The following is a 16,934-nucleotide window of genomic DNA, read 5'->3' as shown; positions in this document are numbered from 1 at the left end:
TAGCACTTCAACTTTATAATACAGTACGTAATCTAGCGTTTCTCTTTGATGTTCGTGAAATGTAAAAATGAAAATGTACTAAACACATCATTTCTAGCTGAAGACTTTTATGGCCTATCGTTTACTACCTACGGTTCAAATCGCGACCTTTGATAGACGTGACACTTGGACCTGGTACGTATTAAGGTTAAAAATCATCGAATAGAAGTTCTGAGAAGAATTGTGTTTCAAAAAGAAAAAAGTTCTGAGAAGAATTAAATATTGGAATGACTAATCCGGTTTTTGTTTGTTGGCTGGTTTGTGAAACTTACAAAATTAATGTCCTTTGTTCAAAGACTTCTATATGGAGTATATAATTAATATGCATTTTCTTTATTTGATTTCAATATAGTCAAGAAAATGAATGATGCTCAACTAGATTCAGGCCACCTTCGTTCAACAATGAATCTTTTTGTGTGTCTTATTTTTTATGATTAGTCATTATATATATGTTTATTGTAAATATGACTTTAGTATTGCTTTCTTTGTTATTTTTCAGCGATCAGTATTGCTTTGATTAATCAGCAATATTAGTGAATTTATGTAAATATATATAGAACTACCACTCTTTTTTTGAGATTTTTTTTTTGTTTTGTTTTTTGAGAGAAGAAATACCACTCTTTCAAGGACGAAAAATATAAATTTTTCATTTATCATTACCCAAAACGAAAAGGATAGGATGATCAAAACTCCATAAAATATAAAAAGAAAAACAAGAAGATGAAATAAACAAAAACAAAGATAATCGAAAAAATCTCATTCGGACCGAAACTATAACCGATCCTAACTGAGTTAACTGATTAACATATCTATATTACCTATTGGATTGATAATTAATTGTATACTAATAATTATTACTAATCCAGAAATCCAATCTTCTCCCAAATCACGTTCCTCAATATCCTTAGGTCTCTTCCCTTTGCCGTTCCACCGATCCCTTCGTGCATCGTGAACGACGACCCTCTCCGCCGCGCTAAATACTCGTGCGGCGGAATGATCCGCCTTCCTCCCGTCGCCGCCGCCGTGTCGCCGTCGTTGGTGTCTTCCTCGTCCTCGTCATCTTCGTCGGTGTCGTCGTCTGGTACCACATGGCTCTTATACTCACTCTTCAGAATCTTCGACCAATCCGGAATGTTAACCGGAAGCGAACCGGTCTTTGGCGCTTTCCGGTTAACGGAAACAGAGGAATCTCCGACTTTCGCCGGTTTTCTCCGCAATCGCGAGATCGATATCGATCTCTTGGCCTCAAATGAACTCGGTAACCGGTGATCGCCTAAGTTATGAATATCAGATTCGTCGAACTCAAAGACATTCTCGTCGTTTTCGGACATGTCTGGTTCTGGTTGGGGATAGATGTAGTTAGGCTTGCCAAAAAAATGCTTCCTTGACGCCATTGATGATGAAAACAGAGCAGAGGGAAGAAAAGGTGAGATTTTTTCTTTGAAATTGGGTTTGTGGGTTTTGATCTGCTTGTCGTTGAAGACTCTCGAGTGGGGTTTTTTAATTGAAGGAGATGAGATCATTTTTATAGAGGCGATGTGGTGAAGAGATAAGCTCATTGGTTATGTGAGTTACGACTTATTACAAGTAAACGACAAACGGACAAAGTAGGAGATAAAACAAGAGTGTTCGTTCAGTGTGGTCAGTCTCACGTTCTTATCGTGAGCTCCTTACATTTTCACAATCTCGTCCATTGTTTCTTTTTTTAAAACAATACTCTCACTTTTTCAAAAATAAGTGTTACTTTGAATTTTTTTACTAAAATTAAGAAATTTGAATAATTGACTAGGATATCCCTCCCTATTTAATGTGTGATCAATTAAATAAAAATGAATTAAACAAAAAAACTATTGGTTAGTTAAAAGGATATAAAATTAGATTTAATGTACAAAATTACGTTGGAAACGTAGAGTGATACTTATTGTGAAACAAAATAAAAGATTTAAAGTGACATTTATTATGAAATAGATAGAAAATAATCTTAAGGAAATGTGATATAAATCATGAATAAAATTATACGTTTACCTTTAATTTCACTATTACTTCATTTAAAATTTACCTTCAAAGTTATTTCTATTTATTACAGACATATCATAAAAGTTGATTTTGAGATTTTAATGGTGCTAGATGTTTGAAATTTGTTAATCTCACAGAATAACAATTTTGAAAAAAATGATTTACAAATTAAGTGCTATTAATATTTTTTAGAAATTATTCCAGACCTCTTTTTAATATTTGGTTTGTATTAAAATATATACATTTGTTTTTAATAAGACAATATATACCTCTTAAAAAGAGGTTGTACCTATTAGAATTTCATTTTAACAAAATGTTTTCAAGGGTTTTTTTTTTCATAACTTCTCTTATGTTTTGGGAATTGGGAGTATCTAAATAAGTAACAAAAAGCAAAAAAAGAGTTTAAAAAAATAGGAGAAAACAACAAGAGTTTTTAAAAAATCTTGAAATACTCTTTAGAAACCACAAAACACTTGTTACTTAATAAACCACTCAATTCTTTTTCAGATAAAGATAAATTGAATAGCTAAATTCTATTACTATTTGTTCTTTTTTTGCTTAGAACATCAATCCCTTAAGATATTGAAGCAATGGGGTTTCTTAATTCACATTTCTGATGCCTTAGCATTTCTCTTTCACAAACAAGATATAGTTACCTACGTTTTGTTGTAAAAGATTATAGTGGGATTGTCCGCAGGGGAACGTAGTCCAGACTATGTGCACAATTATTGGATTGTCCAAAGATGAATGACACGTCTGATTATTTTCACCTCTTAATCAGTAAAACAGACACGTCGGATTACTTCACGTGGACTAATAGGGACATGACGTGTTCACTTACTATTAAAATAAATAATAGTATCATTAGCAATTGGGGATTCACTTGTTTCCACTATATGACTCATTTTCGTTTTCAATATTTGTAGCTTGTCAACCATTGTCTTTGTAAAGTTAAAACAATCAATTATTTCAAAAATAAATAAATAAATACTTAAAAAATATTGTCCTTCTTAATAGTATAGCAGAAATATTACATCTATAATTTCAATGTTATTTGTGTGGAGGATAATTAAAGTACACGTGGACCAATAATAGGTGAGATGTCGCTTGTCAATAAAAACGGGCCCACTGGACCTCATCTCAATTGTGAAATTACGGATGTTTCAGACGTCGATATCTTGACACGTCACCGACGTCCCTTAATTTTCATTCACTTGATCTGAAACTACGAGAATAGACAAAAAAAATGCCAGATATTTACGAGTTACGTACATTGTATACTTATCATGTTATGTGCTACTACTTATAATTTTTCATAATACGAACAAAATGATAATGCAACATCCAACAAACTAGAATACTAGATAATAGTATAATATATCATAGAAATAAAGTATTTGTAATTGGTAAATATGCCGAACGATTATCTGATTATAGCAACGGCAAAAAAAAAAAAAATTCTGATCATAACAAAACACGTGGGGTCGCGAATAAATATTAGGGTCATCTATGAATGAATGGATTTCTATCTTCTGTTGTTGAAATACATATATATATATATACATATTGTCATTATACAAGATACATGTATGGTAGTAGAGTAATATATGTGTGAAATAGTTGGATATTATTCACAGCTCCCTGGTTTTCAACGAATGGTGAAAATGCAATTTGATTATCTTGGTTTGTTTTATCTGTTTGCATCATATATCATAATGTTTATAATTAGGAAAGCATATGTTTGATATATTCTGTTAATTAAAGGAAAAATGATTGATGACTATATGAAGTATTGGCCATCACATAGCTAACCATGCAAACTAAACTAATGAATACTTAGCTACACGAAGTATATATTATGCATGACAACATCTATCAACTAAATGATGTTATGTAGTTAACATCACGAGTTTAATTTCATTCATCCAAAAAGTGATATAAATGCCAGAGACCGTTTAAATCTCTCGTTTTATCAATTAAATATGATGTACCTGACAGTAATTTAAATAAAACTAGATTTTGATCCGCGTTTTAAAAGCGTAAGAATTTTTTAATAAAATCTAGTTTACAAATCAAAATATGTTTTATAAAATTTGGTAAGTAGTGTTTTAACATTTTTATTTTAGTGTATTTGAAAACTATATTATTTTCTTATTTTATTTATATTAAATATGAAAGTTACATAAGATATTATTTAATTTTATTTTATTAAATATTTAATATGTTTTGTTATTAACTTTTAATAGAATTTCTGTAATTCATTTGATTAATTGTGTGATATATACTTATTTGATCAATTTTTTATTATAAAAATTATTTGATATCAATTTACTGATTCTAACATTTTATTTGTTTAATATAAATTAATGAATTATATTATTTATACATTTTCTACACAAAAATTGCATTCATTTAAACTTAGTAAAACTTTCATATTAGATTCTTATTCTTAGATTATTTTTATTCTTAAAAGTATATAATTAATAATTATATATGAGAGATTATGTTTGGTTTAAGTTGACATCAAATAAGTTTTGAACAAATAAAATGTGAAAGTTAATAAATTTACATCAAATAAATTTTATAATTAAAACTTTATCAAATAAGCATATATCACACAATTAATCAAATGAAGTACAGAAATTTTATTAAAAATTCATAAGAAAGCAGATTAAAATTATTAAAAAATAAAATTGCATAATATCTTATATAACTTTAATATTTAATATAAATAAAAATAATTTAATTATATGTTTTCAAATACACTAAAATATAAAACATTACTTATAAAAAAAAAGAGGTTAAAACATATTGATTTTGTAAATAAGATTTTGTTACAAATATTCTTAAGCTTTTAAAATTTTGTTTGAAATCTAATTTTAGTTAAATTACGGCCAGATCGGTCATGTTTTAATTGATGAAACGAGTTATTTTGAACGGTCTATGACATAAACATCAGTTTTGGATGAATGAAACTAAACTCGTGATGTTAATTACATAACATCATCAAGTTGAGGGATGTTGTCATGTATAACATATACTTCGTGTAGCTAAGTATACATTAGTTTAGTTTGCATGGTTAGCCACGTGATGGCTAATACTTCATGTAATGAACAATCATTTTTTGGTTCAGTTTTGTCTTTGTTATCATGTAGTATAAAAAACTGCCAAATAAAGGAGCGTATCTGTTGAACCAATTGCAATTTAAATAATAGAGTATAGTGTGGCCAATTAATTATTGGTCCATAAGACCTCTCCATAATTGGAGCTTTAGATATATAGCAAAACCCATGTACCAACAAAAAGACAAATGAAAATAATGCTAGCTAACTCAATAATCGAGCTTCTTATTGAATTATATTTTGCTGTTTATATCTAATTTATGTATAGTTTCATGCGTGATATAGAAAGAAAATATCAAATCGACCTCGGTTCAGCCGCGTGTTATCGTAATCTTATTTGTTTATTACACATTTTCTACTTTTAGGATTTCTTTTGTTGCTTTATCGCCGAACAAATAATTGTTGGAAAATGTCATAGATTTGTCAAATGATCTGCTAATTGTACATATCAATATATGCTATATTAAAAAAAATTGACTTCCAAAACAATTAATTGATAATATCAGAAAAAACCTTGGCATGGTTGTAAATAAAAATATGGCAGAATTTAGCCAGTGACATCTAATCCTCTTACGATCGACTGATGACAAAATAAATAATGTGAGAATATTTTGTCCAATATTTATGCCCGCGATGTGATAAGTTCACTTTTTTCAGGTGGCAGGTTCGATCATTTGATACCATCTGTATAAATGAATTAATCTTATACTAGATTTTGACCCGTGCAACCGCACGGGTGTTTGTTTTCACTTTTCTATACATAAATTATTGTTTTAGAACATAAGTGGTATATATTTTTAATGTTAATCATATACTTAAATATTTATATAACTATTTCAAATACAATAATTTTATAATTTACATGTTATAATTAATTAATTTTTTAAACCTTATGTATTTACCACTTCTTATTATATATTTATCTTATTGTATTTGCATTCAGTTATTAAGCAAATTAATATATTCATGAGAAAATATATTTAAAAATATTTTGTATTTAATTTATGCTAAATTCTGACCCGTATTTCAAAACTGGATTTCTTTTTACCAGTATTTTTATGCTTATTCATTTTAGATAATTTATTATTGTATATATAAAAGTGTAAGATATGTTAATTTTTAGACATGTATTATATAGTTTGTTAATTTTAAGCCGTTCTATCAGCATATTATATTTTAAATAAATAGTTTATATTTATGAAAATAAAATTTATAAATTTATCAATTGAATATAATTTTATCATATTTATTTTAGTATAATAATTATATTTTAACATGATCATGACTATAAAAGTAGATAAAATAGGATATAATTTATTTATTTTCATTTCTAAACGATAACTTAAAATACATTAAGTTATTGTTTAAATATTTTTACACAGATTTATTAGAATTTTTAAAATATAATATATAATATATATTATATTTAAAATGAAAATATATTATGATTAATGTAGTTACAAAGATTTTATATTATTAAATTTAAAGAAGTACATGTTAATTTTTATACAAGTATTATATAGTTTGATAATGTTAACCCATCTTACCAACATATTAGATTTTATTTTTGAACATAAATATTTTATAATTACGAAAGTAAAATATATAAATATATAAATTTAATACAATTTTATTATATTTAGCTCAATATAATAATTTTATTTTAATATGATTGATTATGATTATATAATAAATAAAATATTATAGATTTTTTATTTTTCATTTTATATAACTGAATATATTAATGTATAATAATATTTTAAAGTAATTTCAAAATTAGTGAAAATATTTAAATATAATTTTGAAAATGAAGATCTTGTAAAAATATTTTTAAACAGATTTTTTAGATTTTAAAATAAATATATTTATATTTAAAATGAAAAGATATCAAAAGATATTATGATTAAAATATTTTAAAAATTCTATTTATTATTAGTCTGAATTAAAATGTAGTATGAATTTCTATGAATATGTCCATTAGGTCCTTTTTTTACAAAATCACACATGAATCAAGGTTGTGACTTCTATTTTAATATATAAGATGTAGACATAGGATATCGAATTGTCTAGTGACAACATGATCACCTACTTATTCAAATTTTATAAAATATAGTGTTTTGCAATATATACTATAATATTATGTCTATTTACATAGGTAATCAAGAAAAATATTCTCCCATGTCAGGAATAGAAAAATAAGAGAGAAGAATAGCAAGAAGATAGCAATCTTTCATTATTCTTATCTTATCCAATCTTTTCAGGTCATTGACTAATTTCCAGTTAATCTAAGTATTAAAGTTAGGCATTTCATATTTGGGGAAATTAAAGAAAGGGACACATTGAGACTTGAGAGCCTCTATATATAATATTTGATTTACTTTGCATGTGTCATGTTTTCGAACGATCGACCTAAGCCCAACATAAGAGATGGTTTACATATCACTAAAATTGTGTAGCTTATTTCTTTATTTATTTTTGATAAAAGTTTATTTCTATTTCTGAGAGTAGAGTTTTGTCTTATTTTGTTTTACATCTTTTTGATAAAGGGTTTTCATCTTATTTTGTTTTACATCTTTGCACAGCTATGTTTACCAACAAAAATTTTACAGAGCAATGACAAATACTGAGACGTACTACACATGCATAATAATTTGATTAACATAAAAAGGTTATAGAAATTAAGACGAATATATACTCTTGAAAAGTAAAAATAAATTATACAAATATACAATGATTCATATCACCACGCTTACATCATCTGAGGAATCATTCAATTAGCCAGAATTAGCCACTTTGCATCGAGTGATTACAATGGATCTCTTGACTCTGGGCTTCATTTAATTCTCAGATATCTAAGCATTTTGTCTCATGGGTTTCTTATAATGTTATAAGAACTGTATCGTCAACCCATAAGAATGAGTCCATGATACTCTTATGTGGGCCTAAATAATCGTCTACACTACTTAAAAACGTCTAAGTATACGTCTTGACTGAGCCATATGTACAACAAAAGCGATATGCAACGCACAAAAAAATATGTTAAACATTTGATAGAAACGTGTAGGAACATACAGAGATACACGCGTGTTGCTCATGCAGGTAAAAAAATTAGAGGTTCCAGAATATTCATATGGTTCCATCGTTTGGTAATTATAGCAAACAAGACCAAGACGTCAACAACCAACTTGGTTCATTATGGATCGTCCACTTGTCCACCTTTCAAATCAACCAATCATTCTCTCTTTCTCTATATATGTCCTCGAACAATAACACTACTTCCCCAACCCAAAACGTAATATCTTTTTGAAATATTTCTACAGTTCCAATTTCCAAACCTATCGCTCAAATATGTGTTTCTTTGAAAACCGCTGCGATAGAGATTCTATGGTGGTGAAGATGGATGTGGCATGGTGGATGGAGTTGCCTCCTCCGCAGATAATTTTTCCGGAGAAACCATCTACTTGTCCGATTCTTGAAACGATTATAGAAGAAAGAGAGACCGAAGAAGACGATCAAGAACATGATAAAGAAGACGTTTAATGATCATTTGATCTTCCTTCTTGGGGTTTAGATAGATTTTTGCTGATGTAATTCTCTATAAATGTATAAGACGAGTTTTGTATATTAATTTATAATCATATCTCGTGATAACTGTGAGATTTTTCTGGAACTTACACGTCTTGTAGTTCGATGATCACTTCCTAATACCAACGCATACAATATGTTCAATTTCGAGCTGACTTATTCCAGTATAATCTCTATGAATTTTCAATTTTCTAACCGAACCGATTCGGTACTAGGAATCCGGTTAAATATTCAATTTTCATACAAACAAATTAAGTAAAAAGAAGTCTATCCATCAAACCATACAGGAATTTTCATAATAACCGGACCAAAAACCAGCAATAATATTTTGACATATCAAACCAAACTTAAACCGGAAATTAGAGTCACAAACCGGTAGATTGGTTTGGTGAGATGATTTGTCAACCACAAGAATATAATTTTATATTTTTATTTAGACAAGCCACACGTGTCCGTAAACCAAGCAGTATACGCGTCACTTCTGTTTTTATAATCAGAAGCGCGTCAATCTGAATGTGATACATGAATATCATGTGCGACAAATAGAGACCGCGTCATACTTGACATACGTCCACGTGAGTTTTGCTTAACGTGTCTCATCAAACTAAACCACTATTTGCTCTTCCACTAACACTCTTTTTAATAATTTTTGCACGATGATTACGATTGAACTCTATAAATATAAGCGGTATTCGATAATCTCAGACACTGAACATCTCAACAAAGTCGACACCTACTATACTTCTTTTAGCCACAAAAAAAACTACCATACTTCTCAAGTCAAATTGGAGGAGATATATCTTAGTTTTAATACCTTTTTTTTTAATGGCGAGGATGATCGGACCTTTTGAAGTCCTACCGGCGATTCTTGTTTTCCCAGTGAGGGTCTCAGCTTCGCCTTCATTGGGGACAATATATGAGGAGAAAGATGATGAAAAATTCATTCAACCCGAGATCAAGGCTCGAGAGTTGTAGATTTTGTATCTTGGCATTGTTTTTTTCCTTCTTTTTGGCCTTTTCTTGGTTGTTTTGCGGTTCAAACTCATTTTCATTGACATTATAGTCATGAAATAAAATTGTAGATCATCGAAAATTGTCAAGATGATTAAACAGTACATTTTTCGTTATACGAAATTTTTATATAATCAAAATCTAAGATTTAAGATCTCGATACATCTAAAATTCTTAGTTAAATATTTTGATGTATGAATGGAATACTTTCTAAAATTAAGACATTTTACCAAAAAAAAAGAAAGAAAAAGAATTGGAATATTTAAAAGAAAATATTACATTGACTACTACTAACGACCCGATCATGTAATGGCACCTAAGTTAACTTTAACCAATGTTTTCCACTAACCACACAAATAACATACGCCTAACATATAGTAGTAGGTTGAGAATATTTTTATGTCTCTCATTAGTGTGCTGCTTTTTCCAAAGAAGAAACAAAACAAAAATCTAAGCTAATACTATTAGTTCTCCCTTGTAATAATGTTGCAAAGTATTATCATCCAATGAAGTTCTTTTGCATCATATATATTTTTATTTATTTTTAGTTTTCTTTCTTTCTTTCTTACATCACATGATGATAGGCACACATGTCACATAAATCATGATGAGTAGTATGATTAGCAATCTCACATTTCTTGAATAACACTTCTTCACAGCTTTTGAAGGATCACACGTAACCCTTTTTCAGTTTCATTCTTAATTTTCAATCCTCACCTACCCAACCTCCCTTCAAAGCAATCTCTCGCCCACTCTCTCTATCACTCTTAAGTCTAAACAACTTTTGTAATTTTAGTCTAAAAACATTTCCAATCTCTCTTAATTGGATCAATTGAAAGAATTTGTTATAGTTAACAAGTAATAATCTTCATACTAACTAGAGAATCCTACTCTTCACCTTACTACATCTCTCTATATAACAAACCCTAAAACCTCCAACCACACACACACGCACACATAGACCAACAACAACAACAATGGCTATATCAAGAACATTCATGTCCTTTAATCTCTTCATCTTCTTCCTCGTTATTGCTACAACCAATGGTCAGGCTCCAGCTCCAACCCCTTCAGGTCCAACCAACATAACCGCAGTCCTAGAAAAAGCCGGTCAATACACAATGTTCATAAGACTCCTCAAGAGCACCCAAGCAGCAGACCAAATCAACACTCAGCTAAATTCTTCCTCGAGCCAAGGCCTAACCGTGTTTGCCCCGACCGATAACGCCTTTAGCAGCCTCAAATCCGGAACCTTAAACTCATTATCCGACCAGCAAAAAGTTCAGCTTGTTCAGTTCCATGTTCTTCCTACACTCTTAACCATGCCTCAGTTTCAAACTGTTAGTAACCCCTTACGCACGCAAGCTGGTGATGGACAAAACGGTAAGTTCCCTCTTAACATCACAAGCTCCGGTAACCAAGTCAACATCACCACCGGAGTTGTGAGCGCCACCGTGGCTAACTCCGTCTACAGCGATAAGCAGCTCGCCGTGTACCAAGTGGATCAAGTTTTGCTGCCATTAGCAATGTTTGGTTCAAGCTCGGCGGCTCCTGCTCCGGCGCCTGAGAAAGGCGGCTCGGTTACGACTGGTTCAGCTTCCGGTAGCGACGGTGGAGGAGATTCTACTGATTCATCTGATGCAGAGAGGATCAGATACGGGATAATCGCCACCGTGGCAGCCATTGCTGCTTCTTCTCTGTGGATATAACTCGAGAGAGAGAGAGAGAGAGAGAGAGAGAGAGAGAGAGAGAGCTATTCAAGAGTCTACATATTGAATTTTAAGAATAACGATGAGTTTAAGTTTTGTTGTAATTTGAGATTTGTTAATGTTTTGATTCAAAACTTTTTTTGATGAAAAAAAAAATGCACACGTGTTTCGATTTTGATTTGCATGTTTCAAGTGTAACTATAGTAACATACGGGCATTAACCTTAACTGGGCCTAATATCATTCATATTCGATCGCCCTAAATGTTAGTGTCTTAAACCGGTAAAAGGAAATTTTGGTTAACAAAAGAACGTACCGAAACCCATGATTCACGAGGTTGTTTGGTAGTTATATATATACAATGCCCAGAGTTGAAAAAAAAAAAATAAATAAATATATACAATGCCCAGCATAGAGATAGGCTACTGGTGGAATGCTCTATCTCACAATATGAGTCTCTACATTTCAAACCTATGCCTTAGTGGCGCAGTAGCTTATGATAGCGTCAGTAAATTGATGGTGGGGGACATAAAATATTTGCAAATTTTTATTTTTATTTTATTGGCTGTGATCATGAAAAGGAATGAACCGCAAAACGTTCTTATTTTATATATCTCGTGTGGAGTTAGAGATAAGTCAAAATTAGATTTGACAATACCTATCGGTCTACTAAAACCATTAGCTGATATCAGCTAAAAACTATTATTAGATGTTAGTCTATGCAGAATCCAAAGGAACGTTGACTCATATTTCGAGAACTATTGAAAGGCAATTTCAACCGTGTACTAAAAAGTTTTGAAAAGCCTGAATATATGGACTATTTTCTTGAATGTCCCATAAACTGTAACAACCAAAGAAAATAACATTTACAAAACAACAATGCAGCAAGATTCAAATCCATGCTTGTCATGGTATAGATATATGATGATGATCGTCATAAAATAGTAAAAGTACATAGCATTTATTGTAAACTGATCATCACAAACATAGTAAAAGTACATATAGCATTTAATGTAAACTGATAGGATGGTTTTTTTTTTTTTTTTTGTCACAGTACTGATAGGATGGTATCTTGTCAACTTTTGTCCCCACATTCCGACCGCCTCACAAGGGAGTACGATTCTTTAGACTTGCTTCCTCGAAGAAACTTCCAAACATAATCACAAAATATTGTCCTCCATATTTCTCTTGATTTACGTTCCAAATATGTAGTGAATCGGATCTAATTAAATCAACCCAATGGAGCAAACCTTGCGAGTTCTTGAGGCAAAAACGGATGGCGACCCGTTTGGTGAGGGTGATTCTCGTTGCTCACTCCAAGAAAATCCCGGGTTAAACCCATCTGTTGAGCCGGGTTTAAACCTGACCGATTTGATTGAAATGGATTATTATTATCGACACTACTCGTGGTTACACCACTGGTAGGAGGAGCAAGATTGTGGTTGAAGTTGTTGAGTTGTTGTTGGATCGTCATTGGAGAAGATGATCGAGGAGGAGAAGCGGCAGACGAGGATGAAGCCATTGTTGGGCCGGCGAATAAGGACGGAACGGTGGTGGAGTTGCTTCTAGTGGATCCCATTTGTGCAGCTTTTTGCAAGAGAGCAGTGGCAGACATTGGAGAAAGAGGCTTGTTTTGTTTTTTGTCGGAGGAGGAGGAGAAGAGTGGGGAGAAAGAAGAGTCTTTCAGGGTTTGGTGTTGTTGATGTAGTGATGGGAGTGAAGCTGAGATTTGTTGTGATGTTGAGGATGATGATAAGGTGAGATTAGGGTTTGTGGAAGTCGTGGGAATTTCGAACTGTTGGTTGTAGTGGTGGTCCGAGAAATCAGAGAGGAATGATGATGAAGACAAGGGGAAGAGGTGGTGGTTCCCGGTGGAGGCCATTTGTACCATTTCGGATGAACCTACGTACACGGAATTGATATAAATCGGGATAATAATGAAAATGGTCTATATTAGGAAAATGATTGAGATATGATGTACCTTGCGTATGCATTTCGCTTAGGTCATGTCCAAACCCTAAACCAAATTGAGAGATAGCTGCATTAATGTCTGGATGATGAACTCCTCGGTGGACAAATCCATGGGGAAGATTTGGATTATTTATAACATGTGAATCATTTGCAAAATTAAGACTTGTTGTTGTAGAGATCGCCGGATTGTTACTAAGTGAGCTCATTCTCGCTCCTTCTTCTGTTAATGCGTCGCAGAATGCTCTGTGTGTGATGAAACTATCTTTCCTATAGTAGAAAGGGTTTAGGGTTTGTATATAAATTTAAATAACAACATGTGATAATAATAATTAATTTAAGAAGCAAGACAAACGCATTGATTATGCAACATAGCATTGAATTTGAAATCATTAGCAAAACAAGACATTCTTGGCCGGAGGAAGCATTTATTTCTCTTATGCAAACTCACTAACTCAAGACATGAAGACAGAAACAAACACAAAACATACTGCAATACTTATATAATATATGTGTGTGTGTGTATGTACGTATAATCACTTGCCATATCGTGTGAATAGGAGAAAAGAGTTAAGCCAAATAGACATGTACATATGCAAAGACACAAAATAGATGCTCATACCATCAAAAATCTCATCGAATATCATATCCATAAAGTGTCAGCTTTTATCAAAATCTTAAAACTAAAATTAAATCGTGTCCCTAAAAGTCAGAAACTGTTGAATTAATGCTCTGCGCTCTAATCAAACTTCTCAGCAATATCAAATCACTAGACATTGCACACACATTCATACCAAGAGTATAGCTACATATCATATATATACTCCATCTATACGTATTAATTAGTTTTTTTTTTCACACAATAGACTGATTAGCGAGTAATAATACTTAAATTCAATATCAACAATACCAAACGTTTCTCATCTCATACATAATTGATCAAATGTAGTACCTGGAGAACAACGTGCCACAGTCGCACTTATACTCACGAGTGCCACAAGTTTTCGCGTGCGCCTTCCAATCAGATTGAACAGCATATTTCTTAGAACATTTTTCGCACTTATACTTCTTTTCCCCGTGCTTGCGGCTATAGTGCTTCTTGATCCCAGTGAGGTCTCCAAGGGCCCTAGAGGAATCATGGTGAACACAAGTCTTGATAGGACATATGTATACTTTCTTCTTTATCACCTCTTTGTTGGACCGTTGCTTCAGCTTCCATGGAAGGTTGTGGCCACGGCGATGGAGTTGTAAGTTCTGATCCCTTTGAAACCCTTTGTTGCAGATCTCGCAGACGAATCTGTTTGTCGCCATGAGGGTTGTTGGCGATAGAGCGATGACATCCGCATCTGGATCTGTCCATATGTACAAATACGATGTATCATTATTTTTGTAAGGCATATATAATTTTATCTAATGAATTCTACGATTCATACATATTAGATATAGTCTTATAGATCATCAAAAAATGTGTGTGCGTGTGTGTTTGTATATATATGTGTGTGCGTGTGTGTTTGTGTGCATATTGTATTTGGTTAATAATGTTAATTTCAGTGAAAACAAGATTTTGAAAATATGGAGCTTTCTACAGAATATGTGTGTTTAGATATGTAGAAATATATATATGAGTAACAAAGGTGGTACCTGGGTTGCCAGGTTGATTTCTCTTCTTCTTGGCTGATGACGAATTTGGTTTTGCACTAGGGTTTGAGTTGGAATTAGGGTTAAGTTCAGGGATGTGCTGCTGAAGATGATGAATATGCTGTTCTTGATGGACAAAGCCTCCCATGGAAGATGAAATAGAAAATGGATCTCCTGGAATCATCTGCATAGTTTTTGTGTAGATGTAAACCAGAGCTAAAGAACAAGAAGTTGGTTTTGTTTTTTTTATAAAACCTTGCAAGAAAACAAGAAGGTGATCAGGAGATTTAGAACAGTATACAAACAAAAGAGGGAGTTAATTAGGGGATAATTTGTAGAGGGAGAACAAGAACAAGAGCATCTAAGTTTCTTTTGGTTTTAAGGCTTGGGAATGTTTGAATGTGCTTGACTCTTTGGTTATGCCAAATGACAAGAAAAGACCAAAGAAGATGAGGAAAAAAATTCAAGACGCGGAAGTGTGTATATATATAAATTTTATTGAAAGAGGATTTTTTATAAATTTATAAGGGAACTAGTACAGGAATAAAGTTTTCTTCGGCTAAATAACGCTGAGAGATCTGGGAGTTGTTCTTATAGAGATCTACTTTTTTTTTTTTTTTGGTTTAGTCAATCTATGAATTTTTTTCAAAAGGGAAAGTAATTGTTTTCAATTAATAATAGTAATTCTGAGAAAAGGCCAGTCTCTTCCTTTCTCGCAGTTACATAGACACACGTGCATGTGTACTGTGTACATCTATAGCGAATTTAAAAGTTTAGAAAATATAAATGTTATAAGGGATCTATATATTAAAATCTACGTTAATATGCACTTGCTATGTTTTGGATCTATATATAAATTTAACTGCACACAGTTTCAACTCCTATTTATTATAAAATGAAGATTCTATGCACCCAAGAAACTGTGTATTTGGCAAAGGAAAATGTTATGTGTCCCAAGACCAAAGCATATAGGTAGCTGTAAAAAGTTCCCGTTTTTAAAAGGGAGCACTATCTTTGACTCCAAAAAGTTTTAGGAACTCAAAAAAGGCCTTTTTGTAATTTGCATTTCCTTTAAACTATTCTCTATATAAACATTTTTAACTGCTGACAAAAAAAACATTTGTAACTGGGAATGCAAAGTGATTTAGGTCTTCTAAAAATATATTTAGGTTTGGATGTAACTACTAAGTGCATGTACGCCAAAGTCAAAATGTGGCACTAAATCTATGATTTATTCACTTTTTTTGGGTAAAATGATCTATTCACTTTGTCGCCAATAACCTAAATTAGAACGTTTACTTATGCTATGTTGGCCGGGATGACAATGTACTCTTGTTAGAAGTTGAACATGGTTCATCTTTTTTTAAAAAAAATTGAACATGGTTCATACCTAGTTTCTTTTTGCTATTTATTTTAGCAAAAAAGAGTACAAAGAGTCGGAAATATATTGAAAAATAGATTCAAAAATATTGATCATGCGCGTGGACAAAATAAAACTATTTGATTTCTTGAGTGGACTACAAAAATTCCACTTCTAAGTTGTACTGTACAAGTTTGATCTTCCTTTTCTTCTTTTGGTTGTGATGTCGAGGAAGTGAGAAGAAAAGGGAATTGCCTTTAAGGAGATATAGATCGGAAGAAATGATGAAGGCATAATTACAGAGTTGGACCAAACATAGCATGTTGTTTTGTAATGTGATAGAGAGAGAGAGAGAGAGAGAGGGGATCCTTGGCATTTCCCGATGAAGACGATAGGACAGTCCGTGACGCCTGTCTCTCTGTCTGTGGGACCCTCTCTTTGAGCTATGATTTTCATGCACATTGCTATCTTCTAGTATTATCAATAT

The 16,934-nt window shown here is 31.8% G+C and overlaps 5 protein-coding genes across 5 annotated transcripts; 3 read left to right on the top strand and 2 right to left on the bottom strand.

The window, feature by feature from the left end:
* Positions 1-666: 666 nt before the first annotated feature.
* On the bottom strand, positions 667-1,614 carry LOC111210067. Its single transcript, XM_022710373.2, has one exon. It carries the CDS (start codon positions 1,596-1,598, stop codon positions 897-899), a length of 702 nt encoding a protein of 233 aa, XP_022566094.2. The 5' UTR covers positions 1,599-1,614; the 3' UTR covers positions 667-896.
* Positions 1,615-8,447: 6,833 nt separating this feature from the next.
* Positions 8,448-8,828, top strand: LOC111214529. Its single transcript, XM_022717464.2, has one exon. It carries the CDS (start codon positions 8,526-8,528, stop codon positions 8,715-8,717), a length of 192 nt encoding a protein of 63 aa, XP_022573185.2. The 5' UTR covers positions 8,448-8,525; the 3' UTR covers positions 8,718-8,828.
* A 628-nt stretch (positions 8,829-9,456) lies between these two features.
* LOC111210065 lies at positions 9,457-9,927 on the top strand. The gene has a single exon (XM_022710371.2). It carries the CDS (start codon positions 9,588-9,590, stop codon positions 9,735-9,737), a length of 150 nt encoding a protein of 49 aa, XP_022566092.1. The 5' UTR covers positions 9,457-9,587; the 3' UTR covers positions 9,738-9,927.
* A 762-nt stretch (positions 9,928-10,689) lies between these two features.
* LOC111210063 (fasciclin-like arabinogalactan protein 11) lies at positions 10,690-11,660 on the top strand. Its single transcript, XM_022710370.2, has one exon. The coding sequence runs from the start codon at positions 10,751-10,753 to the stop codon at positions 11,480-11,482; it is 732 nt and encodes a 243-aa protein (XP_022566091.2). The 5' UTR covers positions 10,690-10,750; the 3' UTR covers positions 11,483-11,660.
* Positions 11,661-12,542: 882 nt separating this feature from the next.
* Positions 12,543-15,684, bottom strand: LOC106428807 (zinc finger protein JACKDAW). Its single transcript, XM_013869561.3, has 4 exons — positions 15,091-15,684; positions 14,402-14,801; positions 13,463-13,719; positions 12,543-13,383 (listed from the first exon to the last, which is right to left on the bottom strand). The coding sequence occupies exons 1-4, from the start codon at positions 15,275-15,277 to the stop codon at positions 12,713-12,715; spliced, it is 1,515 nt and encodes a 504-aa protein (XP_013725015.3). The 5' UTR covers positions 15,278-15,684; the 3' UTR covers positions 12,543-12,712.
* Positions 15,685-16,934: the final 1,250 nt, after the last annotated feature.

This window comes from Brassica napus, chromosome A3, assembly GCF_020379485.1.
Source record: "Brassica napus cultivar Da-Ae chromosome A3, Da-Ae, whole genome shotgun sequence".
Classification (NCBI taxonomy): Eukaryota; Viridiplantae; Streptophyta; class Magnoliopsida; order Brassicales; family Brassicaceae; genus Brassica; species Brassica napus.
This window is presented reverse-complemented; position numbering and strand designations above follow the sequence as displayed.